At 31.3% G+C, this 27646-nt stretch overlaps 2 protein-coding genes and 1 non-coding gene across 3 annotated transcripts; 1 reads left to right on the forward strand and 2 right to left on the reverse strand.

The window, feature by feature from the left end:
- Positions 1–2627: 2627 nt before the first annotated feature.
- LOC115720817 (MADS-box transcription factor ANR1-like) lies at positions 2628–23158 on the reverse strand. The gene is made up of 4 exons (XM_030649993.2): positions 22861–23158; positions 4038–4116; positions 3764–3825; positions 2628–2795 (listed from the first exon to the last, which is right to left on the reverse strand). Exons 1-4 carry the CDS (start codon positions 23040–23042, stop codon positions 2681–2683), a joined length of 438 nt encoding a protein of 145 aa, XP_030505853.1. The 5' UTR covers positions 23043–23158; the 3' UTR covers positions 2628–2680.
- LOC133035293 (small nucleolar RNA R71) lies at positions 15755–15861 on the reverse strand. Its single transcript, XR_009686568.1, has one exon. It is a non-coding gene; the product is annotated as a small nucleolar RNA R71 (small nucleolar RNA).
- On the forward strand, positions 16307–17851 carry LOC133034657 (uncharacterized). Its single transcript, XM_061109913.1, has one exon. It carries the CDS (start codon positions 16380–16382, stop codon positions 17562–17564), a length of 1185 nt encoding a protein of 394 aa, XP_060965896.1. The 5' UTR covers positions 16307–16379; the 3' UTR covers positions 17565–17851.
- Positions 23159–27646: the final 4488 nt, after the last annotated feature.

Below are 27646 nucleotides of genomic sequence, written 5' to 3' on the forward strand. Positions count from 1 at the left end.
TCAACCACGGCGTCCCCAGGATAAAATAACATCTATATACAAATCGCTCTGCATTGAATGATATCTCTCGATTACACCCACAAATTGCTTTGAGAAAAATTGTAAGAAAGAAGAGACATTTATTTGTGTTTTAAAAGATGTGTTCTCCTATTGTTCTGATACGACTTATATAGAGATTTCCGATCACAATAAAACGGTAAGAAAATAGTAAATATGATCGTGAGAGGAATCGTTGGTTCATGGCAGTGAAAAGTAGATCATTGACTGATTACTTTTACTGCTTCAATTAATTAATGTTATATGATTAATTAAGTAATAAATAAATAATATTTATTTAATTAAATAATTTTTCGATAGAAAACAAAGTGACATCACAACCAAACTACTCGCTAGCTTGGCACGATTGGACGGACGGTGGTGACACGTGTGATGGTCTTATGTGTGAGTCCTCACCCATGTACATAAAATTAGGCAACCTTTAGGGCCTAAACTCAAATCTCATAATTACACTTTATATACACTTCTAAAAAAAATATATTCTTATTCCATTTGGGACTCATTGAACTATTACATATTTCACTTTTCATATATTTTGTAAAATTTTAACTAAAATTCCAATACTAAAGACTACATGCATGACCTAAAAGTTTATCAACAGGATGTATTACAATTTTACTAAACTTAATATATAACTTTAGTAATAATATGATAAAAAATAAAATAAAGAAAGAACTATTCATGTAGTGAAAAATGATGTTGGGGTTAACTATGCAAAATAATTTATTTTAGACACTATATTATCTTAGAAAAATATGTACAACATTAAGAGTACTGACTTTACTTCGATTAATCACAAAATAAGAAGAAAAAACCAGTACATGCATGTTTTTCTTTATTTATTGATTTTGCACATATATGCACATACTGATCATTTCATATTATAGGAACAAAATATCTTGAAGAAGTCCTCTGATTTTCTGCTGAAGATTTTTTTCTTGGATCTTGAGTGATTTAGCTAGTGCAGTTGTAATCTGTTGAAAATATACAACAAATATATACATAAATAATAATAAATCTGTTGTAAGTATATATATGTTTTAATTAGTAGATTTTATACCCTAATGTTATTGCTTTTGGTGGAGTTTTATTGGTTTGAGGTTGAGACTTAGAGTGAGATTGTGGTTGTGGCCGAGGCTGTGGCTGCGGCGGCAGCAGCTGTGATTGCGGTTGGGGTTGCGGCTGACTTAACTGTAAATGAATGGTTGGTTGTGCATGAATATCATATTTGTTTGTATCAATGGTATATTCCATACTAGAGCTTTTATTGATTTGGTTTGTCATATCACTAGCTCCATATACCTGGTACATAATTTTGTAATTATGAAAATTTTTAGGGTTAGAAAGAATGAAAACAAAATAATAATAATAATAATAATAATAATAATAATAATAATAATAATAATAAGAATGAAAATAAAAATAAAAATAGATAAACAAATATGAATAGAATATTAAATCTTTTATTTTGTTAAATGATAAAATAAATTATATATTTTTTAAAATGATAAAAATAAAACCCTAAGTTCAATTTTTGATTTTTTTTTAATATAACTAACTTGAAAATAATTTTTAACAGAATGAATATTGAAAATGTAATTAATTTTTTGTCATAACATCTCTAGATCAGATTATATATATTAAGTTTTATTTTGACAAAAAAATCAGTTCAGAGTCCTATTTGTACTATTTTGAAATATATAAGATCTATTTTATCATTTAACAAAATAGAGAGTCTAGTTAATAATTTTTTGTAAAACACGGGACTTAATAAAATAGTATTTACCTAAAAAAAATTAATAATTTTTTTGTATTGAAATATTCTTTCCTTCACTTAATAATTTTTAATTTTAAAATGAAGTAATCATTATGCTAAAATAATGAAAATAGATTCATTTCCATATCATATATACTACCCTTAACTAAATGCAACCTTATAACAAACTTATGTGTTTGGTTTGAAGTAGAAAAGTAACTAATGTTTTTTACTTTTGAAATAATTAGGACTAGCAAATAAGTTAATTAATTTCTCATTAACCAATAATATGAAAGTACTTCTCTAAAAAAAAAAGTACCTTTCTTTGTAGTTCTAGATTTTCTTTGTGGAGTAAGTCTACCTTCTTATATAGTTCTACATTCTCTTGATGAATGAGATTTCCCTGTAATAATCATAATGATATATAATAATTAAGCTAATAATAAATATAAAATTATTAATTAGGCCAAAACTGAAACTGATGAAAATGAGTCAATTTGTACCTTTCGGTTTAGTTCTTTTATTTCATCAGTTAATATTTGGTCCTGTATTAACATTGAAGAAAATTATAAGGTAACAATAAGAAGCATGTGTGACTAATATTAATTCAAAGAGAAGGAACTTTAAGGTTATGTTTAAAAGTTGAATTTCGGTGAAGAAAAAAAAGAGGCCGGTTTTGAAAATTTAAAAAAGGAAAAAAAAAATCATGTTTGATATGAAAATTTTTGTTTAATCAATTTTTTTTTTTTTAATTCTTTGCATACTAAACATGAAAATTTGTTGTTGTTGTTTTATTTACAGCATTTTGTTTTCCTCTACATTTTCTTTCTTTCTCACTAAAACCTAACTTCCAAACATAGCGTAGGGCTAAAGTGTACATACCTTTTTGGCACGAATACTTTTCAAACTCATTTCAAGTTGGTTTTCTAGATTTTGCAGATCAGTGGCACTCAAGTTAGAAAGTTCCTCCCCCATTAAATGTCTGCATGAAATCAAATTAAAATAAGGGAAATTAATCCATATATATATATATATATTATTTTTTTAATGTTTTTTTTTTTAAAAAAAATTTACGGTTTGAGTTTTTAAATTGGTTTCTTCAGTAGTTTCTATGTAGGTGCTATACTATTTTCGATTGCGATTTAGGTTGCTCCGTTAGTTGCAATAGATGTTTTTATATAAAATTTCGTAAAATTACAAAAAAAAAAAAAACTGTTTTAATTTAAAAATGAAAAAAATCCCCTTAAAATAAATTATATTTTTTTGGGTCATTATTTTCCTTAAATTTGCAATATATATTCGATTAATAATGATTAGAGATTGTTTAATGATTTGTAAGATTAGAAGAATACTTGTATAGCAAATATTTAGGTCTTTATTAGGTGCTGTTATTTTGTACATGGATAGTTTTTGAAGTAATACATTGTTGAATTTTCAAAAAAAAAAAAATTAGAGAAAAGATATATATATATATAGATATATATATTTAGTTCTAACAAAATTTATAATTAAAAGTAAAATAAATTATGATTAAATTAATTCATCTTTATTTTTATATTATATATTACTAAAAATCAGTAGATCCTAGAAGTATTAGCCCAAAAAAATTACATTTTTCCATATGACTAAACATGTTTCATCACAATAATTAATATTGTTGTGACTAAAACAACATTAACAGTGACAATTTGTATAATATTACTTAATCACAAAAAATTGTTTTTTTTTTACTAAAAGTGATAAATATTTAGACATAAAAAAATGTATGAGATCAGATAGCTATTTTTTTTTATTCTTTTGTAGTATATAGAAGATTATCATAAGATAATAATCTTTGATTGTTTTGTCACTATATAGTTGGTAAGTTAGTATTATTAACTCTTAAAGAAAAGCATAATATTAAGCATTAATAAGTTGTATTATATATATATAAAAAGTAAAATGGGTTACCTGTGACATTCTTGCAAATATTGTAGTTGGTTCCTAAGTGTTGATGCCTCCCTTTGCCAAAACTAGCAAGTAAGTTAATTATAATTAAAGAACATAATTTGCACAAGCTATGAATAATACATATATATATATATTTAAAGATATAATTGAAATATATAAATACCATGAGCCTAGCTTATTATTAATTCTATACAATATAATATTAGTACTACTTCACAAAAGAATTTGTATCAATATATTGGTGGTTATATATATATATCATAAATAATATTACCTTTACTTCTGAAGCAGGATTCAATAATTGATTATGTTCCTCTTTCATTTTGTTGTAACGCTCAATAACACATTTCATGCTATAAAAAGCAAAAAAATAAAAAATAAAAAATTACAAGTTCACTATTAGATTTGATCATATATATAGGTGACTTTGATCTTATATTATGTAACTTTGATGATGTAATTTATGCGAAGTCAAAAAGATAAAATTAATAGATTAATAGATCAACATGCATGTCTCTAATTATGACCTAATTAGTTATTTAAAATAATAACAGAGATCTCATTCTCATAAATGTAATGTAAGTATAAGAAAAATGCACTAGTCTTTTTTGTTTCTTTCTTTCTATACGTTGTATTAATTAATTAATCTTGGCAGAAACATTTTTAGCTAGATTTGCATATATGCTTATTTGTATCAACATTGAGATTCATTCATCAAAAGCTAAAAAAATAATATAAAGAAAAAAAAAAACATTGAGATTTATTGATATAGCTAATCAGTGTGCATTTACCTGTTTCTACTTCTAATTGTATAAAAAACATAACACAGATTTTTGTTCCAAAAATGCAAAAATAATAAATGAATGACAAAGAGAAAGAGAAGAGATAAAAAAGCTCATAAAGATAAATAAATAAAGGGAAATTTTATTTACACCCCAAAAAGTTCTAAAGGCACCCCATTTTGATAATTTTTATTTTATATAAAATTTATATTTTTAATTGTACTACTTTTTTTTAACTTTTTTCTTTCAATTCATATTCTTAAAAAATATACCTATCAAACAAAAATAAAGTGTATTTTAAATATTATGATAAAAAAATTAAAATAAAAAATTATGTGAAATTTTTTAAGAAAAAAATAAAAAAAAATACACATGAGTTAGAAAAAATTATGAAAATGAAATCAAAATAAGTATTGAAATTAACATAAAATAATGTGAAGAAAAAATTTTAAAAAAATATTAAGAGTAATTTTTAAAAATTATTTAAGTTTAAATTTTTTTTAATAATGGGGTGTATTTATAAGTTTAAGGGGTGCAAATAGAGCTCCCCTAAATAAATTAATAAATTTAGAAATTAATGACAACCTTCTAGGTAAGGTACTTAAACTGAGTGTTACAAATCATGTTTAAGGATTGTATTTTTTTTTTTTGTATTTTGTTCAGGTTCTATAGAAGTGTTTCTTCAAATCTGATTGATTAACCTTACCACATGCATGGTCATATTAAAGTGCTTAAGTTTAGTTAGGTAGTTATAATTAGTTGGTTTAGTTATAACTAACTTTTTTCTTTCTAAACTATGTTCTATAATAGCTAATTCACTTTCGGGATATATATCTATAGAAAATGTTATTACCATCTATGAATTAGAGAGCTTATAGTTTGTTCAAGTCATTATTTGAGAGAGTGTTTGTGGGTTGAGTGAGAGAGAGAGAGTTGTTGGGTTTGAGAATCTTGGGTTATCAAAGTTAATCATTGTCAAAAGCTATTGCTATAAACTTTGATGATGAGGCAAAAATAGATGTAGCATCAATTCAATGTGGACTAGTATAATTGCATTGTGTTTTTGACTCAATATTTTACTATTTATTTTCAGTAGGAAAGTATTTTTTGCTCACCAATCTCACTACAAGAAATGTCACTTTTACTAGCACAGTTCGCTACTGTACTTGTAAAAGTAACTTTTACTAGCACATTTCGTAAACTGCGCTGGCAAAGAAGTCAAAGTTTTACCAGTGTACATTTGCAGTGGCTAAAATCTAACTTTTACCAGCACATTTACACGCTGGGAAAAGTCATTTTTGCCAGCGCTTTTTATTTTATGCTGGCAAAAGTTCTAATACCAACATTGATTTGCCAACTCCCTTTTGCCAACACATTACAAGTAAATTCTATTTTACCAGCGCAATACCAATTTTTGCCAGCACAAAAATGTACTTGAGCCGTATTAAAGTAAACATGATCACTATCTGTATATTTTACAAAATCAAATAGTACATATCATGGGTGTCCTAGCCAAGAATCTTTTATTGATGATAAGAAAATTAGTGGAGGTGTTGCATTAATGGAAAATTATGTTTCTTGTGGATCGAGCTATTGGTATATTTGGAAGATTACACTTAAGCAATTTAATTAATGGGACTGTCAACATCTTGAATAATATCTAGCTCGAAAATTTCTAAAGGTGCTATGACAGCAATCAAGGATCAAATGGAATATGCATTAGCTAGTAAGACAACATATCAACAATCTTGAGCTTTGACACAAACGAATGGGGCATGTACTGAAGATGGTCTAAGGAACTCAAAGTAATATAATCATTGGAGCAAAATGTCTTATTGTGAAATTAACTTAAGTTCAATTATAAAGAGTTTGAGTTTGATAAATTTAGAGGCTATAGTATTGTATGACACATCACAAAATCATTTCTAGTTTAAGTGAAAGTTTTTGGATGGATGATAATTCAAAAAAAAAAAAAAATGGTTTTTGGATGAGGTAATTCTTTTAGCCTCACCCAATATAGGATTATTGATTGTAAATATAAACATCTATAAAATGGATGGTAAATTATTATTTGAAGCATTTAACAGTTTTTGGTTGCATTGCATAAATTAGAGCCAATTAGTAAAATGTGTTTTTTAATTAGGATATCCTATATATTATAATAAAACTAAAGGCTAAAGATTGTGAAATTTTGAAAACATCAAATATAAAGTGATTATATTTAGAGATGTTATTTTTAGTGAAGAAGAATTTCCTCACTTGATCAAATGGAAGGTAGTGGATTAGTTGATATAGGTTAATTTGTAGAAGAAAGATGTTGATATGATTGAGTTTGAGGTGGAACTACTCAAGGATTCAAATTAGCAGTTTCTAATTCTTGAGAATCATCATATAGATGCCTTTAAATGGATTTAAGAGTTAGTACTCAATAAGTTCCAATAGATTAGAAGGTGATATCTTGTAAATGGGTAAACAAGATAAATGATGGTAGAATAGAACATCGATGAATTGCGATAGGTTTCATACAAGTTGAAGGAATTGACTATATAGATGTGTTCTCTCCAATTGTGAAGTATAAGATAATTAAACTTATGTTATCTATAATAATTCCATATGACCTTGAGGTGGTTCAATTAGAAGCAAATATAACTTTTTTAAATGATTTTTTCGATGAATTCATTTACATGAAATAACCACTTGAATTTCCCATGCATATAGAACAAGCCAACAAGAAATTGGTTTGCAAGCTAAAAAGATCACTCTATGGACTAAAATAGTTTTTGAGGCAATATACCAAGAGGTTCAACTTACATTTCAAAGAGATATAGGAATCTTAAGATCAAATATGACCCATGCATGCTTGTAATAGGGTTATCAACTATATTTTACCGGTATATGTTGATGATATGTTCATTATTGACTTTGTAAGGAGTTTAATTAGATGAAGGATCTCCATTCAATAAAGAAGATACTTGGAATTGAAGGCTATTAAAAAAAGAAGGATGGGAAGATGTACATGAAGCAATATTCAATTTACATAAACAAAATATTATACAAGTTCAACATGCAAGACTCAAATGGTATCTCTGTTTCTTTTGGGAGGTCATTTATATAAAACTTTGATATCCTTTTGTTATTGATGGCGATTATCTTTTTTTATTAAGCTTGAGTTGTATGGTGTTTTTGCAACACACTAATCTTATTAATTAAACTTGTTTCATCATCCAAGATAAATTATTTAATATTTTGAGACATTCTTTGTTTCTCATTCATATAGGTGTCTAAAACCAATCCCCCCCCCAACCCCCCTTTAATTGTTAATAATTTGCTTAAAATATACCGAAGAACACTTTCTTTCACTATATACAAGAAATGTTATTTTTGCTAGGTGTTGGCAAAAGTTTGATATTGCGCTGGTTTTGCCAGCACAAAATAAAAAGCACTGGCAAAAATGACTTTTTCCAGCGCGTAAATACACTGGTAAAAGTTAGATTTTAGCCACTGCAAATGTGCGCTGGTAAAACTTTAACCTTTTGCCAGTGCAGTTTACAAAATGCACTGTGGTAAAAGTTATTTTTACCAGTGCAGTAACGAACCGGTGCTGGTAAAAATGACATTTCTTATAGTGATATATGATTATACATGTTATACTCTAAATTGAGGTCTAGCTGGCTAATTAACAAGTTGACATGATTTCTTATGGTTAGGAGATAATTTTGAGATATATTATGAAGTTTTATTAGAGTTTAAAAAACTAATTGTTGTAATGTCGTCTAGTCACACTTTGAGATATATAAATATCCTCATATACGATTGACAAAAGTAATATTTATATATAGGAAAACTTCTATTTAAAAATACACTTAGGACCAATATAATATATTGAGAAGTTAATATAAGTATATTAGTAAAGGGTAAATAACATTTTAGACGTAAATGAGTGTCTGCCGTTTATTGTTCTGGGGCAGTTTATTGTCCATTATGGTTTTAACTTTCAGTTTTTTAGTTGTTCTTAGGCCTTAACTTATCTGCAGATTTTGAAAATTGCTTGGTATCTTCATCTACCTAAAATTTATTTGTTTCTTCTTGCTTGATTCATGGATCCGTTAACAAACAAAATGAAAGGTATAGTCAATCTTGAAGAAGAAGAGGAATCCGTTCTCGCTTTTGATTATGATGAATCTCAGAGATTAGACTCCACCAATGATAACACTCTTCTTGATTGTGTCCTTACCAGGAAACCGGTCTACTTGACAACACTTCAAAAGCAAATGAAAGTTCATTGGGATGGTCAGTTTCCTGCCCGAATCTCTGAAAAAGAACTTGCTTTATTCATGATTATTCCTTTGGCTGTGAAGGAGACAAAGAAAGAGTCCTAACCCAAGAGCCATGACACTTTTAAAACTACCACATCGTACTTTAAAAACCAACTGCTCTACAGAATGTATAATATACTGATCTCAAATTTTCACCATTTTGGGTACTAGTTTATAAGCTACCTTTCCTTAGTAAAACTAAGGGATTGACAAAAGCCTTAGGGGACATTATTGGTGAATTCTTAGAAGTTTATATAGATTCCCTAAACAAAGGATGGGGACCATTCTCACGCATTAGAGTAAAGCTTGATGTTACAAAGCCTTTGAGAAGAGGTCAGAATATACGTTTACAACAAATTATAGACAAATTCTGGTTTGAATTTGTTATGAACGACTTCCTGAATGATGTATGGAATGTGGCCGTCTGGGTCACCCATATAAAAAATGTTCAACCTTTCTGGAACTTGTTGACAATGGCATTGAAACTGAACTTGCTTATGGACCAGAGATCAAAGGGGTTGCTCTACTAACATCTGCGTATGATAGGTATTGAACTGATTTTTTGAAAGATAATGTTTGGCCCCTGCTAACTCGATTGGCAAGAAACACTCTCAGAAGCACCATTTTTTCCCTTCCACTTCGAAACCAGCCACAACCAAGGAAACTACTATATGGAGAGGCTTCAGACCAGTAACAACAACTTCAGGATGATTCAACAACTTTGTCTGCTAACCAAGTAGTTAATATTTCTCCATATCACATAGAAAATGAGCATATTGATAGAAGAGGATCTCTATTTTTTGCACCAGCAGCTCTGAATTTAGCAACCATGTTGCCCAATAACAAGTCCGCCTCTATGGATACAAATGTTATTGATGCTTTTGGCCATCATAAACACCAATTGGGAGACTCTATTTGTGGTATTGCACCTGGTTTTTCTGTAAAATCCAATCAAACACATGATCGGGTTCTAATGGAACAGGAATCACCAAACATCACAGTGACTTTTTCCAACAAAGTCATAAACAAAACTGTTGTCTCCTCATCATCACACAATGTCTTGACACCCTCCTCATCACCAAAGGAAAGTGAGTTGTCTGATCTATACATGCCAAGTGTTGGACATCCAATTGGCTATATTGCAACTTATCCACCAATAGTAGCAACAATGAACACATTCAATCCTAACTCTGTTTTAGTTTCTCTACAACTTGCTTATCTTAAAATGTTCGATTCTATAATTTGTATGACTGCTGGTGCTGGGATCGACAAAGAAAACAATTCTCCAAACCGTGTGCGTAAGAGGCAACCTGAGAAAATGTCAATGCGAAAGACACTTAAGCGATGTAAGGGACCCAAACCTACCCTCCCAGTTTTAAATTTTTCTACTGATGATGAGACAAACCAGTATGCTTCCGAGATTATTGCAGATACATCTAGTTACACTGACAGCTTTGCAGAGACTGTCTTTCAGCCCCACAATTAGCCATGAAAATTGTTAGCTAGAATGCGCGTGGTTTGGGGAATCCAAGTGCATTCTGCCACCTTCGTTTACTTGTCAAAGAATGGTAGGTATTATGTTTTTCTTGGGACCTGAGTTCGATACCACCGAATTTCAGTATTACTTATTATTCAAAAAAAAAAAAAGAAGAGAAAACTCCTCATGTATTATTTATTATGGAAACTAAATTAGATTGTAATGTAGTTACTCATTTTCATCAATCTTTACATTTCAATAATGGACTTAAAGTCCCTAGAATAGGTTTAAGTGGGAGTTTACTTTTATTATGGAAAGACAATGTGGATGTAACTCTTATAAACTTTAATGCAAATTTGTTTGATTGCTACATAGTGTGTAATAATAGACCTACTTGGCATTTCTAAGCTTTTTATGGTGCACCAGAAATTCAAAATCGAATACACACCTATAAGCTCTTAGAAAGATGTAAGGATGTTGCAACCTTGATGTCGTGGTCAGTGATTGGGGATTTTAATGAAATTCTATTAAACCAAAATAAACTTGGTGGCGCTTTACAAAATGAGACCTAAATGGATAACTTTTGAAATGTCCTGGACTATTGTTACCTTTATGAGAAACCTTTTGAAGGTGATTTTTACACTTGGATCAAAGGATGCCATAATGTGAATGCAATAAAGGAAAGACTTGATTGTTGCTTCATTAATGATCAATGGCAAGGGACTTTTCAACCGATAACAACACACCATCTCGACTATTTCAAGTCAGACCACAGGGCTATCTCAGTCACTGTTGTCCCTTTGGCTAGCCAAAATCAAACAATTCAAAGACATTCAAGGTTCAAATTTGAAAAAAAAAATGTGGCTTAATGATTATGATGCCACTGATTTAATACTGCAGAATTGGAAAAAAACCAGACTAGTTCGGCAATAGAGAATTTCTGCATTAACATTGCATCTTGCACAAGCTCTCTCCAAAGGTGGCATAATCAAAAATATGGGAACATGAAAAAAAAGATCTCAAAGGCTCAAAAATAAGTGAAGGAGCTTAACAATGTGGCTATTCGAACTGATGCTTCTATGTTTCAGCTGAAAAAAGTTGAAGACAGATTAGAGGAAATACTAGCACAAGTAGAGACATATTGGCAACAAAGGTCAAGGGTAGATTAGTTACAATGTGGTGATAAAAATACAAAATTTCTTCATGCTTATGCCTCATCAAGGAAATCAAATAACACCATTAAGTCCTTGTAGAATTCATCTAGTGCAGCAACAAGTTCAAAGGAAGAAATGATAGAAATCATATGCTCTTATTTTGGTGAATTGTTCACTGCTACGGGTACTGATTTTGAAGCTTTGAACCAAGTGCTTAATTCAGTTCCAACCACAGTAACCGATGAAATGAATCAGTCTCTTCGACGTCCATTTACAGAAAATGAAGTATTGGATGCACTTTGCTCAATGAGTCCAGATAAAAGTTCAGGAAGCGATGGGATGTCAGTAATGTTTTACCAACACAATTGGGAACATGTTGGTTTAGATGTAACTAGTGTGGTACTAGGATTTCTAAATGAAGGCCATGACATGAGTATCTTAAACAAGTTAATCATTACTGTAATCCTAAAATAAAGAAACCAAGAACGATGGGGGATTACAAACCAATCAGCCTTTGTAATGTCATTTACAAGCTGATATCCAAAGTCTTGGTCTTACGCTTTAAAGATGTGCTTTCCTCAATAATCTTTGAAGCTCAAAGCACTTTTCTTTCCAACCGCCTCATCACAGACAATATTCTGGTTGCTTTTGAACTTGTTCATCATCTCAAACACAAGACACAAAGTAGCAAGGGCTTCTCTGCGCTTAAACTAGACATGAGCAAAGCGTTCAATATAGTAGAATGTAATAACTTACCTACTGTCATGGACAAAATGGGGTTTGATCAAAAATGGACCTCTTTGATTATGAGGTGCCTTTCATCTAATAGCTTTTCATTTCTCTTAAATGGAGAGATTGTGGGTAATGTTTGGCCAACAAGGGGTCTAAGACAAGGAGATCTATTGTCACCTTATCTCTTTCTGATTTGCTTAGTATCAAGACTCCTTAATCATGAAGAACAAATGGGGAATATCTAAAAGGTCTGAAGCTCACTAGGCGTGCCCCTTTGGTTTCACACTTACTGTTTGCAGATGATAGTCTCTTATTCTGTCAAGCAAATACAAGTTCAGCCTTGGCCATCAATCATGTCCTAGAAGTTTATCATCGAGCATCTAGACAATTTCTTAATACTCAAAAATCAATTATGTATTTCTCTCCCAACACATTAGATGAAGCAAAGAATTTTTTTAGCCACATTTTGGGAATGCCGATCTGTGAGTGCCATGAATCTTACCTTGGTCTCCCTGCCTATTCAAGTCATAATAAGAAAGAATTGTTCAGCAACATCAAGGAAAGAATTTGGAAACTTCTACATGCTTAAAATGAGAAACTTTTCTCCATTAGAGGTAAAGAAGTTCTATTAAAGGCTGCAGTCCAATCTATTCCTACATATGCTATGAGTTATTTTCGATTGTCAATTGGGTTTTGTAATTAAATTAAATCTATGATGACTAATTTATGGTGGGATTCCAACAAAGATGGGTCCAAGATTCATTAGAAAAGGTGAAAATTGTTATGCAAGTCAAAATTTGAAGGAGGTATGGGCTTTCATTCCTTTGTTGATTTCAATTAAGTTATACTTGCAAAACAGGCATGGAGATTGTTTGAGAATCCAAACTCCTTGTTGAGTTGCCTTTTGAAGCATAAATACTTTTCAAGAAATTCCTTTATGGAAGCACACCTTGGACACTCGCCTTCCTTAACATGGCAAGAAATACATTGGGGAAGAGAACTGCTATTGAAAGGTCTTAGATACAAGATAGGTAATGGGTTTCAGGTTAGAAGTGGTTTGGATCCTTGGATTCTACGACATAATGAATTTAGACCAATCACCTACACCGACCAACCAACCTTGCATGTATCCACCTTTATCAATGATACTATGGAATGGAATTTGTCTCTTCTACAAGAACACTTTGCTCAAATCGATATTGATCGAATTGTCACCATTCTTTTAAGCTTTTACCAATCTCAGGATCGACTCATGTGGCACCATAATACAACTGGGGTCTACTCAGTTAAATTTGGATTCCACCTAGCCAACTCAATCTCCGAAAAAAGTGATGAAGAATAAACTTCAAATAATTTCAAAAGTTGGTGGAAGTTTTTTTGGCCCTTACAATTACACCAAAGTAAAAATATTTTCTTGGAAATTCATTCAATATGCTCTACCCGTTGCCACTGTCTTGCACAAAAAAAGTTATTGATTCGGCATCATGTTCATCAAGGTGTAAAAGCACTTGGGAATTAATTAGACATGCTTTATTTACGTGTAAGCATGCCAATTCTGTTTGGAAAAAAGAAACACATTTTACCATTAATTTCAATCATGCTCATGGTATGTTTAATGGTGATTGTTAGGCTAAAATTAGTCTAAGTTTCGGGTCGTATTTTTGGTTAGTTTTCACTCTTTGTTTTTAGTTTTAGGACTATTTTACGCTTGATTCTTTTGTTTCAGGTCCTCGGGTGTTTAAAGAAAGTATTTACAAGAATTGAGGACAAGTGGTGAAAGAATTGAGAAGAAAAATCAAAAAAATATGTTGCTGCCAAATCACGTCGCGACGGGCAATATCCCGCCGCGACGGAATCGGCGTAAAGATTTTCAAGAAATCGCTGCTTAACCCCGTCGCGACGGGAGCATTGCCAGTCGCGACGGGGACCCCAGTGACGGGATTTTTGGGCAGTTTCGTAATTTCACGAATTTTAAAGATGAGAATTGGTTTAAATAGAGGGAGTTCGTGAAAATTAGGGTTCATTCAGAATTGGAACCCTAGAAACAAAGGAGGAGGCTAGAAGAGCGGCTTGTGGCGACCCAGATCAATTGCTTCAACTAGTTCTTTCTCTTCTCTTTAATTTTTCTATGTTCTTTTCTATTTCAATGTTAATTATGGATTTGATTATGGATGTTTTGAACTAAACTCCTATTTAGGGAGAATGATGAATGTTGTTTAAGTTTTTCCTAGTTAATGAATAATTGCCATTCCTCCATCTTGATTGTGAACACTATTCATATTTGTGTTTAATTTCCATGTGCAAGATTGATCACCTTTTACATGTTTTATGATCTCAATTCGAAATCTGAAAAGTGAGAATTGAGAATGCTAAAATTGGATAGTCTAGGTTTTGATGTGAAACGAAAGTATTTACATAGCCTTTGTGACATTTAGATTATTGCTTAATGCTGATTTCATGTTAATTTAATTAAGAGATTAATTAGAGAGCATGAGATTTAGAACCTAGAAGATCTGAAAAGAGCTAGGTTAATTTATAATCTATCATTCACTTCAAGAGAAGGATAGCAATTAGACATTAACATTGGTAACTTAACAACAGGATTCGTCTCCCTATTCTCTCATCTTGATTAATATTCACTTGTTTCTTTAAGTTTCTTGAATTTCTTTCTTCCTTTTTTCAATCATAAATACTTTTGATTTGCCAAATAGAATTATAAGTATAGTTTAATAGTAATTAATCCAATTCCCTGTGGTTCGACCTCACTTGCGTGAGTATACTACTTGATTGCGTGCACTTGCGTAGTAATTATAAATTTAGCAACAAGTTTTTGGCGTCGTTGCCGGGGAATTGTATAAAGATTAATATTACCCAAAATTATACTAACTTCTACTTTGGTTTATTTTTCTTGCTAATTACTAATCTTTTTCTTGCAATATTTTCTTTAATAATTTCAGGAATCCTAGTGTATGCGCCGTCAAGGACAAGCAGTCATATTACCAGTTGATCCTGAAATCGAGAAAACTTGTAGGAGAAACCGAAAGAACAAGAGGCAAGAAAGAGTTTCAGCAATTGCTGAAACAACAGAAATCATGGCTGCTAATGTGAATGCGAATGTTGTAAATAACGGCAATAATGGTGGTGCCGTGGAAGACCAAGCTAATGGCCGTAGCTTGAGAGATTACATTCTCCCTACTCTGACGGGAGTGCAGTCATGTATCGAGCCACGGCGATGGATGCGAATAACTTTGAGATCAAACTCGCCATACTTCAAATGGTGCGCCTTCGCCCGCCTTGGTGGCCTCCCTTCTGAAGATCCTAATCTGCATCTCTCTAACTTCATGGAACTTTGTGAGACTTTTAAAGTCAATGGAGTTAGTGATGATGCCATTCGTTTGAGACTGTTTCCATTCTCACTTAGAGAAAGAGCCAAGAGTTGGTTAATCTCCTTGCCACCAAATTCCATAGCAACATGGACAGACTTAGCAACTAAATTTTTGTCTAAGTTCTTTCCCCCAGCAAAGTCTGCTAAGCTGCGAGGAGAGATCAACAATTTCTGTCAACAAGAGAATGAGTCTCTCTATGAGTCTTGGGAGAAGTTCAATGACTTAATCAGAAAGTGTCCTCATCATGGTATTGAGAAATGGATGCTGGTTCATAATTTCTATAATGGGTTGGTTGGTAACACTAGAACCCTGATAGATGCAGCAGCTGGTGGAGCCTTTATGAGAAAGAGTGCTAATGAGGCTTATGATCTATTGGAGGAGATGGCTCTAAACAATCAGCAGTGGCCAACTGAAAGGAGTCAAACTAAGAAGGTAGCTGGTGTGCTAGAGGTGGATGCCATTACAAAGCTGACAACTCAGGTTGAGGCCCTAACAAAGCTGATCGCAGTGCAAGACAAACAAGCTCAAGTGGTTTGTGAGATATGTGGAGGTCCCCATCACTTTTCTGAGTGTCAGGCAGATGTGGATGATTTGCCAATGGATCAAGCAAAAGCCATTGGAAACTATTCCCAAAACAATAATTATGGGCACAACCAACAGGGGTTCTACCAAAGAGAGAAACCAAATTTCCCAACAAAACCAACAACAGCTGCGACAACAAAGTTCTAGTGGAGGCTCCACTATCCAAGCTGATTTATTGCTCCAATTCATGATGGAAACTAGAGCCTCTATTAAAACTCTAGAAACTCAAATGGAACAATTGGCTACTCAAGTGGAAAAACAAGCTCAAGGAAATTCGCCTAGCACTAATGATGCAAAAGGAAAAGAGCAATGTAAAGCAATTTCCTTAAGGAGTGGAAAGAAATATGATGGGCCTGAGATGATACAACCAGTGGATGAAGAGATTAAAGTTCAAACAACACCAACTCAAGCATCATCAGATAAGAAGATTACTGATAGTCCAACACCACCACAGCAGTCTCCACCAATCAGTATTGATCATCATGTGAAAATACCCTATCCTCAGAGACTCCGAAAGACCAATCTAGACAAGCAGTTCACAAAATTTCTAGAGGTCTTTAAAAGACTACACATCAACATTCCTTTTGCTGAAGCCTTGGAACAAATGCCCCGTTATGTGAAGTTCATGAAGGAGATATTGTCTAAGAAGAGAAAATTGGAGGACTATGAAACAGTGGCATTAACTGAGGAGTGTAGCGCCATTTTGCAAAAGAAACTACCGCCCAAGCTTAAAGATCCGGGTAGTTTCAATATTCCATGCTCTATAGGGGGTTCGGTGGAAACTAAAGCTCTATGTGATCTGGGAGCAAGCATTAATCTAATGCCCTTGTCTGTCTTCAAAAGGCTAGGATTGGGAAAAGCAAAGCCCACAACAGTGACTTTACAACTAGCGGATCGTTCTTTGACTCATCCTCGTGGGATAATTGAAGATGTACTGGTGAAGGTTGGTAAGTTTATCTTCCCTGCTGATTTCCTAATTCTTGATATGGAGGAAGATTCAACTATTCCCATTATTTTGGGAAGACCATTCTTAGCCACAGGCCGAGCATTAATAGATGTTCAAAAGGGAGAGTTAAAGTTGAGAGTGCAAGATGAAGAGGTCAATTTTAATGTTTTTGCCCCAACCGACATTCCTACCTGTTGCAAGATTGAGATGGTGAAGGGTTCTTTTGTTAAAGCTGATAAGAAGAAAACAAAGCCTAAAGAGCGATTTCGAACGATTCGGCGTCATTGGAAAAGATTGATGTGTGGTAGTTCTGAAGGTGAGTTTACTCTTGTGCGAAACTCTGAAATCAACACGATTGGTGGTAAATTTTCTTCATTTAGTACGAGGGCTCTTTTGGATGAAAAGGGTCCGCCCAACCCCTTCTGATGGGGGTTCAGGTAAGTCCTTCTCACCTTGAGTATAATAGCACATTGGGGACAATGTCATATTTAGTTTGGGGGGAGAGACTTAAATTTTTTAAATTCTGCACTTTAATTTCTGCTTTAGTTTTTTTTTTTTATTATTTTAGTTAAGGAATGACAATAAGCTTGACGATAGTTGTATACTGCTGTTTAGTGTGATGTGATCTGAAATTGTAAAATAACTGTGTGCTTGATTCTCTTAACTCTTTGGATTAGTTTGGATGCTTAGAAACCTGTGTTTATCTGCAAAAATATTCAATCTGTGAAAATTGTTATAATTGTTTTACTATGGTTTGTGGTAAGATTGACAGGATAGTTTAGAACTTGCATGTTTATTCTTTTGAGACGAAATCCTTGATAGTGTTCAATTGGAATATGATTTAGGCATTTGTTGGATAGTTTGAGCCTTTCAAGCCTACCGTAATAAGATGTATCCCTAGTTAACCTTTTGAGCCTGAACCTGTTATGTTTTTCACCCATCGATTTGAAAAATTGCAACCACACTATTAATTTTTCTTCACCATGTTATCCATGAAATCATAAGCTACATAATTAGTTTGGGGGAGGAGAAACATTTGGTGTGAGGAAATAGTGAGAGGGAGAAAAAAAAACTTGTAAGATTGAGAAGAGGAAAATTGTGTAATTCAATGTCACTGAAAAAAAAATGAAATATGATGAAAAAAAAAAAAAACACAATAAAAAGTGAAAATATGTGTGAAAAAAAAAAAATTCAGTGATGTTGAAAAATAATAGAGACGTCTTCTATCAATCTTGGTAAATCTGGGAATATTATGGGATCTTAAAAGAAAGAAAAGTAAGAAGCTTGTGGGTTCTGTTTGTGTGCTTATGATATCTTGAGCCAAAATTGTCTTTTGCCTATCCCTGAATATCTGAGCCATACTACCTAAAGCCTTGAAAAGACCTAATGATTCCAAAGAATACTGTCAACATTAGTGGAGAAAGGTAAGCATGCAAGCTTATGAGTTATCGGGTTGTGGAACTGTTAGAAAGAGTAAAACTTTTATAACAATGTTTCACATTTGAATAAATTTTTGCAGTTGTACATAGTGTTATAAACTGAGCATCTAAATTAATTGTTAGAGTTGGTAGAATTGAAATTCTAGTTTGCGCAATAGAAGAGAACAACACATGAGGCAGTAGTATTATGATTATCTGATAGCGTAGTTAGTAGATTAGTAGTTAGTAGTATTTATCTTACTCGAGGGCGAGTAAGAATCTAGTTTGGGGGAATTTGTTAGGCTAAAATTAGTCTAAGTTTCGGGTCGTATTTTTGGTTAGTTTTCACTCTTTGTTTCTAGTTTTAGGACTATTTTACGCTTGATTCTTTTGTTTCAGGTCCTCGGGTGTTTAAAGAAAGTATTTACAAGAATTGAGGACAAGTGGTGAAAGAATTGAGAAGAAAAATCAAAAAAATATGTTGCTGCCAAATCCCGTCGCGACGGCAATATCCCGCCGCGACGGAACCGGCGTAAAGATTTTCAAGAAATCGATGCTTAACCCCGTCGCGACGGGAGCATTGCCAGTCGCGACGGGGACCCCAGTGACGGGATTTTTGGGCAGTTTCGTAATTTCACGAATTTTAAAGATGAGAATTGGTTTAAATAGAGGGAGTTCGTGAAAATTAGGGTTCATTCAGAATTGGAACCCTAGAAACAAAGGAGGAGGCTAGAAGAGCGGCTTGTGGCGACCCGGATCAATTGCTTCAACTAGTTCTTTCTCTTCTCTTTAATTTTTCTATGTTCTTTTCTATTTCAATGTTAATTATGGATTTGATTATGGATGTTTTGAACTAAACTCCTATTTAGGGAGAATGATGAATGTTGTTTAAGTTTTTCCTAGTTAATGAATAATTGCCATTCCTCCATCTTGATTGTGAACACTATTCATATTTGTGTTTAATTTCCATGTGCAAGATTGATCACCTTTTACATGTTTTATGATCTCAATTCGAAATCTGAAAAGTGAGAATTGAGAATGCTAAAATTGGATAGTCTAGGTTTTGATGTGAAACGAAAGTATTTACATAGCCTTTGTGACATTTAGATTATTGCTTAATGCTGATTTCATGTTAATTTAATTAAGAGATTAATTAGAGAGCATGAGATTTAGAACCTAGAAGATCTGAAAAGAGCTAGGTTAATTTATAATCTATCATTCACTTCAAGAGAAGGATAGCAATTAGACATTAACATTGGTAACTTAACAACAAGATTCGTCTCCCTATTCTCTCATCTTGATTAATATTCACTTGTTTCTTTAAGTTTCTTGAATTTCTTTCTTCCTTTTTTCAATCATAAATACTTTTGATTTGCCAAATAGAATTATAAGTATAGTTTAATAGTAATTAATCCAATTCCCTGTGGTTCGACCTCACTTGCGTGAGTATACTACTTGATTGCGTGCACTTGCGTAGTAATTATAAATTTAGCAACAGTGATTATCTAATCCACTTGGCAACAACAATGGATAAGGAAGATGTTAAACTCTTAATCAACATTATGTGGAGTATCTAGAATGACATGAATAAAGTGTTTCATGGTGGAACAAAATGTGATGCCTCTTTTCTAGGAACACACGCTATAAGCTACATGGAAAATTATCGATCAGTCAGGCAAAGTTGCAGAAAGAAACAATATCAACTTTTTTCACAGTCTATGTTACACGAACAAAGCTCATCTGTTAGTGCGGCCAACCAACAGAAGCATTCTTCACAGTTTGTGTTACACAAGCAAAGCTCCTCTGCCCATGCAGCCAACCAACAACAACTTTCTTCATAGTATGTGCTACACCAGCAGAGGTCCTCAGCCCGTGCGGCCAACCATCAACAGAATTCTTCACAGTATGTGCTACATCAGCAAAGGTCCTCAGCCCGTGCGGCCAACCATCAACAGCATTCTTCACAGTATGTGCTACACCAGCAAGCAAACTTTAAAATTACTGTGTCACACCAGCAAGGCTTGGCTCAGCACGATGCTTCAAATCACAATGTGAGGCAAGCAAATGGGATACTATGGAAGCCACTAGATGTCAATATTATTAAAATGAATGTAGATGCGGTAGTCCACATTAAAGATTAGGTAATGGGTACTGGAGTAGTGGTTCGAAACTACAAAGGGGAAGTTATTGTTGCATTATCCAAAACAGTCCAAGGTTGTTTTAGAAGCGATGAAATAGAAGCAAAGACACTCTTTCATAGTCTTAATTGGGCTAATCAACAACAAATCCCAATCGCAAAAGTGAAAACAGATGCTTCCACTTTGATCTCTTCTCATACAGACTTATCTTATTTTTTAGATCTAATTGATAATGTTCGTTATCTTCTATCTTTTTTCCCTAGAGTTACTATTACTCTTGCTCGTAGGCAAGCCAATAGAGCTACCCACGGCTTAGTAAAGTAGGCTATAAAGTTAGATGAAGATATCTTTTCGATGAAAGAAATTCCACATTCTAAAATTATTCAAAAAAAAAAAAAAAGTTTAAAACACTAAAAAGAATAAAATATAACAACAATAATAATGAAAAATTCTTAATTAATACACATTATTTAAAAAAATATTTCTATATGATTGTTTGACACATTATTTACTCTTTCCAACTGAGAAAATAAAATATAAACTTGATATTATACAAATATTACATGTAATTTAAATGTAGAATAAAATTCTTGATTCTACATAAAAAAAAACATATATTATATAGATATATAAATATATTTTTGATTAAGACTTAATTATTCTTATATAAATATATATATACTTTTTCAATAGAACTTAAAAAATATATAACTAATTAGAATTTAAAAGTTACTTTTATTTATAACTAGTCTAAATTTTTTTGAATGGAGTATTCTTAAAAGAAAAACATCCTCTAATTTTCTTCTTTAATTTCAGTTTTAATTAGTATTACATGTATATCCATATACATAAACAATTGTTGAAGGTGAAGATCACTCTATTAATATCAATATGTTTCGAGTATACATCTTGTTTAAGCAAGAAATTAATGTCCTATCTTTTGATTGTGTTCGAAGTTCCTTAATATTTACTATAAATACATACATATACATATACATAATTCCATGATACCAACCTAAATAATTAAATGACAACTAAAAGTTTAAATGTTTAATATTATATAATGTGTAATGATGATTCATGAGTGTTTAAAGTTAGTTATACCGATCTCTCATAGTTATACATCTAGACAGAGAAAAAGAGATTATAACTAACAATCCCTAGCTAGCTAATAAATGGATTTATATATGTCAATATATATAATTATATAGAATATATTTAATTATATTATTGTGTAATTGTTACAAAACCCTAAACAATAAGATGAATAATCTCATGAAGGGGCTGTTTCTACTTATTCACAGATCATCACATTATCTTATTTATAAATTGTATTTCATGTAAGAATAATCCCAATATAGAGGAGAACATATATATATATGTTATCTATCAAACATTTGTTTTCTTATTTCTTTCTATAATATTTGATAATAATAACTAATTAATTAATAAAGTAAACTTTATTAACAGATATTTTTTATTTTGTTGAACACACACATATATATTAGCACTGCAATATTGCACAAATATACATAATATATATACTAATATATATTGATGAGTACTATTCATGGTTGTCAAAATTCATCCAAAGGAGAATGAACTATAAAAAAACGTATATAATTATTTTCCATTATATATGGAATCCCTTAATACTAATATTAATACACTTTCATCAGTATATACATATACACACATATAATATTGACAGTGTAGTTTAGTTCTAAATTAATCATTTTCCCTACTTAAAATCATATCATTATATTATTATAAATAAATTTCTTCAAAGAGTTTACTTTTCTTTTATTTATATAATTAACCTAATATATTTTTATATATATATATAAGAAAGTAGTGGGCTCTCTATTTTATTTAAATTATATACGTACACAGGGAAAAACATAAAAGCAACCCCTATTACATAATGTAAGTTCCAACAATAATATAGGAACAAATTAACTAAACAAAATATAATGTTAAACCAATAATTAAAATTAATATTCACACACAGATCAATTCAAACTATACAACACTCTGACACAAAGTACTTAATTCACACACACACACATATATATATATATAGAATCAAAACACAAGTACTATATATCATAATTAATTTTTAATTAAAAAAGATTATAGAGAGATTAGTGAAATGAATTAACTAACCTGGAACTTGAATAGTCATAAAGCTTGCCAGTACTTGAGAAAATAATAAGACCAACTTGAGCATCACATAGAATAGAAAGCTCTTTAGCCTTCTTAAGTAAACCATTTCTTCTCTTTGAGAAAGTTACTTGTCTACTTGTTGAATTGTCAATCCTTCTTATCACAATCTTACCTCTCCCCATTATTAATTATTATTAATTAACCCTTGATCTAATAATTAATCTCTCACTCTTATTATCTGCAAGATCTACAATCAAAACAAGAGAAAAAGCTTAATTAACTCATAAAAAAACTTTCTTTTTTTGTAATATGAAATCAAAACCACTTAGAGCAAAGAAATCTTACTTTTGTTGGAATGTAGGCTAGCTCCAAGAGAAGGGGAATTTTTTTTTTTTTTTTGGGGGTTAAGAGAGAGGAAGAAAAAAAAAAGATTATAGTTTTTGTGGAAATATTAAGGAAGGATTAGTAGTTGTGTCTTTCTCTGCCAGTTTAACTAAAACCTCTTTATTTTCGAAAACTAAGAGCGATCCTTTTTAGGCTTCACAAAACCACTTCATGGTTTTTGGAACCACGCGCCTCAGCATGCAATAATATGTTGGCACTCGCTTTGGGAGAGAGGAGATTAGAGATTTGTACTGTAAGGGACACGTGTCGATGTGAAAGTTTGGGGCGTGGAAAAATTGGAATGGTGCGCGTGGGGAAGGGTTGGAACCATTTTGGTTATAAGTAGTATAACGTTAGACTATCTCCCTTGACCTATATTTAAAAAGAAAACAAAATTATTTGTTTTTAGTATCCAATTTAACCTTTTATTTTAATCTAATTCTAATTAATTCAATTTGAAACTCATTATCTAATTTAATCTAATTAAGATTCAAAATCCAATTCACTACAAAAAAAAAAATTATCTTTAGTGATAACTTTTTAGTTACAACAAGTATTGATAATTTAGTCACGAACTTTTTAGCCATAGCGTGATAATATATAATTAGTCACAATTTTTACTTTTAGTAAGATTTTTTTTGTAGTGATTGAATGGATTTGAGTTTTTAATTTAATACTTAATTTTTAATAGGGTTTTTCTCTATTATAACCAAAAAAGATAAAAAAAAAATTATAAAAATACATTGGGTCGGTCATTATAACAATTATACAGCCCACATAAAACAAATTACAAGAATACCTCTTACACACAATTTTAGACAGCACAAACACACGAACCACGCTTCTCATCCTCAAAGCCATCGTGCGATCAAACGGCGGCAATAGCAAATCAACCCAACCAGCCAATGATCCACTATTAATTCCGGTAACGTGACCTGAGAAGAAGAAGGAATTAATCAGAAAATCAATCATTATCAATTGGTAAAAAAACTGCATATAAACTAGTTTGAAAACACAAATTCTATTCACCATCAATTACGATTCGGATTCCACAAACTAATTCTCCTATATTCGAATTACAGATTCAAAAAAAATACAGATATGAACGAACAATATACTAGGGTTCCCGACCAAGCCAAAAAAAAAGTATAATCTGAAATACACATATTAATACATTTGATCATATTATAATTGTTGCATTAAAGTTGTTTTCCAGATTTTTAATCCTGTAATTATTCAATTCTAATAATGACAATAACAAAAAATTCACATTCATCTAGCGCAACAAATCTGGAAATATTGATTTAAATTTTTGTTTTTTTTTTTTTTAAAGTTGCATTATTGTTGGCTTTCTATTTTATTCACACACGATAATTAAAGCCAACACTCTCCTAAAATACAATATATAACATGGTCAGTTTTTTAAATATTTTTGATTGGTTTATTTAACGTTGGTTTACAGTATTCTAACAGTTATTTATCCACAAAAAAATAATATTGACGAACAACTGATTGTTAATCAGTGCAAAAAGATAGAAAAAAAAACAGTAAAAAAATTATTTGTATAGCAGTTGTCTAATAGTGTGCTAATAAAATACTATTATATAAATAAACAGTGCTCAAAATTTGAAATACACGACTCAAACAAGGAAAACTCAATTGTGGTAAGTTTGCATAACGTATATAATTGTTGCATTATAGCTGTATTTAAGTTTTTTCATAGTTGACATCCAATAAATGAATTTTCAAATTCTCATGTACAGGACGCAATTCTATTTCTCAATGAATTATGTAAATTACGAAGTCAGTGGCCAATTCATCTCAATGAACTGCAAATATGATGAACTGGTACACAACTTAAAACAAGCAGTGGAATGCAACTAAGAAAACATATAACTGCAACTGATCAAATAGAGAGAGGACATTTATTTGAATTCTTTAAATTTCTATGAGAACTCTCACAACATGAAAAAGCTAATTTGATAGATTGGTATTAATTTTCTATACTGCAATGGTTTTTTTAAAGTTACATAACAATTGCTAGACAGTTGTATGTCATGTTCAAAATATATTGCTATTAAAATTCCTACTATATTAGTTTTTTAAGAGTTGCATAACGGTTTTGTTTAAGTTGTATGTCAAATCTAATATATTTATAACTTTCATTACAAGTTCATAATACTTTTGGTGTCAAGTTGGCGAGAAAGCTGAGTATTCAACAGTTGCACAAATGATAAAATAACACTAAACAAAAATAACACTACACAAACATTAAAACAACTAAACAATCTAAATACTAGAATAAAATTAAAAGAATATGCACAACCCAAAATAAAAGTAAAATTGCAAGTTAGGACAAAATGATAAAGAAACTAGAAAAAACCCTTCAAACTCTCATCAGCTTGATTCTTCCTTTTCTTAATTTCAGGGAGGGAAATATTTTCAGCAACATTACTCTTTGATTTCTTCTTAATAGGACGATGATCATGTTTATTTGTAGGCAGAGTAAAATGTGAATCATCATCTTCAACAATGGGTCGTTTGCCTTTAGATTTGTTGGTGAGAAATTTAACAATTATTTTTGAAGGTTTTTTCAGCAATGGTGATGGGAAAAGATGAAGATCGAGTAATGGTCATTTATAAAACAAATTGAAGAAGAAAAAAAGAAGAAAAAATGTTGGCAGTTGATAGAGGAAGAAAATTAAAGACAATGAATGATATCAGCTTTTTTGGATGAAAAGAGATTTTTGATCGTGGGAGAAATTTTCAAACAAAAAATGAAAATAAAAAATAAAAAATAAAAAAGAAACTAAAAATAAAAATAAAATGATGATAAAAAGGGAGAAAAAATAAATTGAGTGTAAAACTTGTCAAATAACATCATGCATGCTAGTGGAGTGTGTAAGTGGTATTTGTGTAAATAAAACACTATAAAAAGTAAAAAAAATAGTAGGGGCCGTGTGAAGGTATTGATGTAATATTGTTGAGTTTTTATATTTTTGATGTAAATTTTCCTTTTTAATATTCCTAAATTTTTTTAAAAAATATTACATGAAAACTAAACTTTACCTGAATTCTTAGGGGTAACCCCTCGTACCTCTCTCTCAGCCTTTGCAGGGGTCATGATCGTCTTTGCATTGACGCGTTGGTTCATTTTGTGCTATTATAGCATGCTTTGGATACTACTAAGTATCTATCTTCCTAATGGGTCCCTTCATATGAGCAAGTTTTCGGTATTTTAAGCCTTATGGAGTGCCTTTTAAAGCTTCAAGTACTCTAGCCTTTATGAGACGGGGATCTCACACAAAGGTGCTTGTGGCATGAATGAAGGAGATGTTGCATGGGGTCCTATATTGGGGACTTGTCACTAGTATTATAAGTTCATGCGTGCTGTATTGGCTCAACTTATATTTATTTGTATTTTTTAAAAAACGAGTCGTGTTGTGTCGTGCCACAAAAAAATATGGGTTGTATCGTGTTGTGCTAACATTTTTAAATTGTAAACCTAGTATTTTTGTGTCGTACTCGAATTCGTGTCGTACTTTGCTGGTGCCGGCTCGTATTTCTTAAATAGCCCAACCCATTTTCATATTCGGGCTTAAATTCGTGTTTTACTTTTTCATATTTTTTTTACAATTACTAAATTATATGTATATTTTATAGGCGTAGTTATATTTATATAATTTTTGAACAATATTTTATAGATAATTATATAAAATAATTATTAACATCATGAGAATTTAAATATATACTCATAAATACTCAATTTTTATATCATACCCTATAAATAAATTAATATACAAATCTTAACTTTTCAAGTTTTAATAGTTTTAATTATAGAATTATAATATTTAGTATTATATTTAAGTTTAATTATTATTTTATCTTATTTATAATTGAGATAGCCCGGGGTCCCATTGGGATCGTATGGAGAGTTTCCTAGCTCGGGGCTCATTGATAGCAGGTGACCCGCAAGACACGAGTCTTGCTCGTATTGGTGCCACTTGGGCCGAGGGTCGTGTGAGCCTTAGCCCTCGCACATTTGGTTGTTGTTGGGCTTTGTGAGGACCCATGATTGAGTCCTAGTTAGAGTTTACAAATCTTTTCAAGTCTCCTTTTTAAAAGGCGACGTCGAAGTTCTTACTTGGAGAATTTCGGGGTTAATTTGGGTGTTTCGGTAAATTTTTTATATGTTTGGCATTCAGGAAAACTTTTTAGTTTTTAGCCTGACTTTTTTTCCCGAGCATGCACAAACGTTATAATTATTTAGGGTTACTTATAAATTTTTAAAAATAATTCAAATAGTTAAAAAATAAGATTTAAATATTATGTTGGACGTGTGACTATTTTTTCTTATATACATGTAGTAAGTAATAATTATTTAAATTTAATTTTTTAATAC

The sequence above is a fragment of the Cannabis sativa genome, chromosome 2 (assembly GCF_029168945.1).
Source record: "Cannabis sativa cultivar Pink pepper isolate KNU-18-1 chromosome 2, ASM2916894v1, whole genome shotgun sequence".
In the NCBI taxonomy this organism is placed as follows: domain Eukaryota; kingdom Viridiplantae; phylum Streptophyta; class Magnoliopsida; order Rosales; family Cannabaceae; genus Cannabis; species Cannabis sativa.

Bases quoted from the DNA above. Each gene is read 5' to 3' on its own strand.
- LOC133034657 (XM_061109913.1), top strand. From the start codon at position 16,380: ATGATGGAAACTAGAGCCTCTATTAAAACTCTAGAAACTCAAATGGAA.
- LOC115720817 (XM_030649993.2), bottom strand. From the start codon at position 23,042: ATGGGGAGAGGTAAGATTGTGATAAGAAGGATTGACAATTCAACAAGT. The intron at 4,117-22,860 runs GTTAGTTAATTC...TGCTTTTTATAG, and splicing joins TATGACTATTCAAGTTCCAG to CATGAAATGTGTTATTGAGC. The intron at 2,796-3,763 runs GTAACCCATTTT...GATTTCATGCAG, and splicing joins TATTTGCAAGAATGTCACAG to ACATTTAATGGGGGAGGAAC.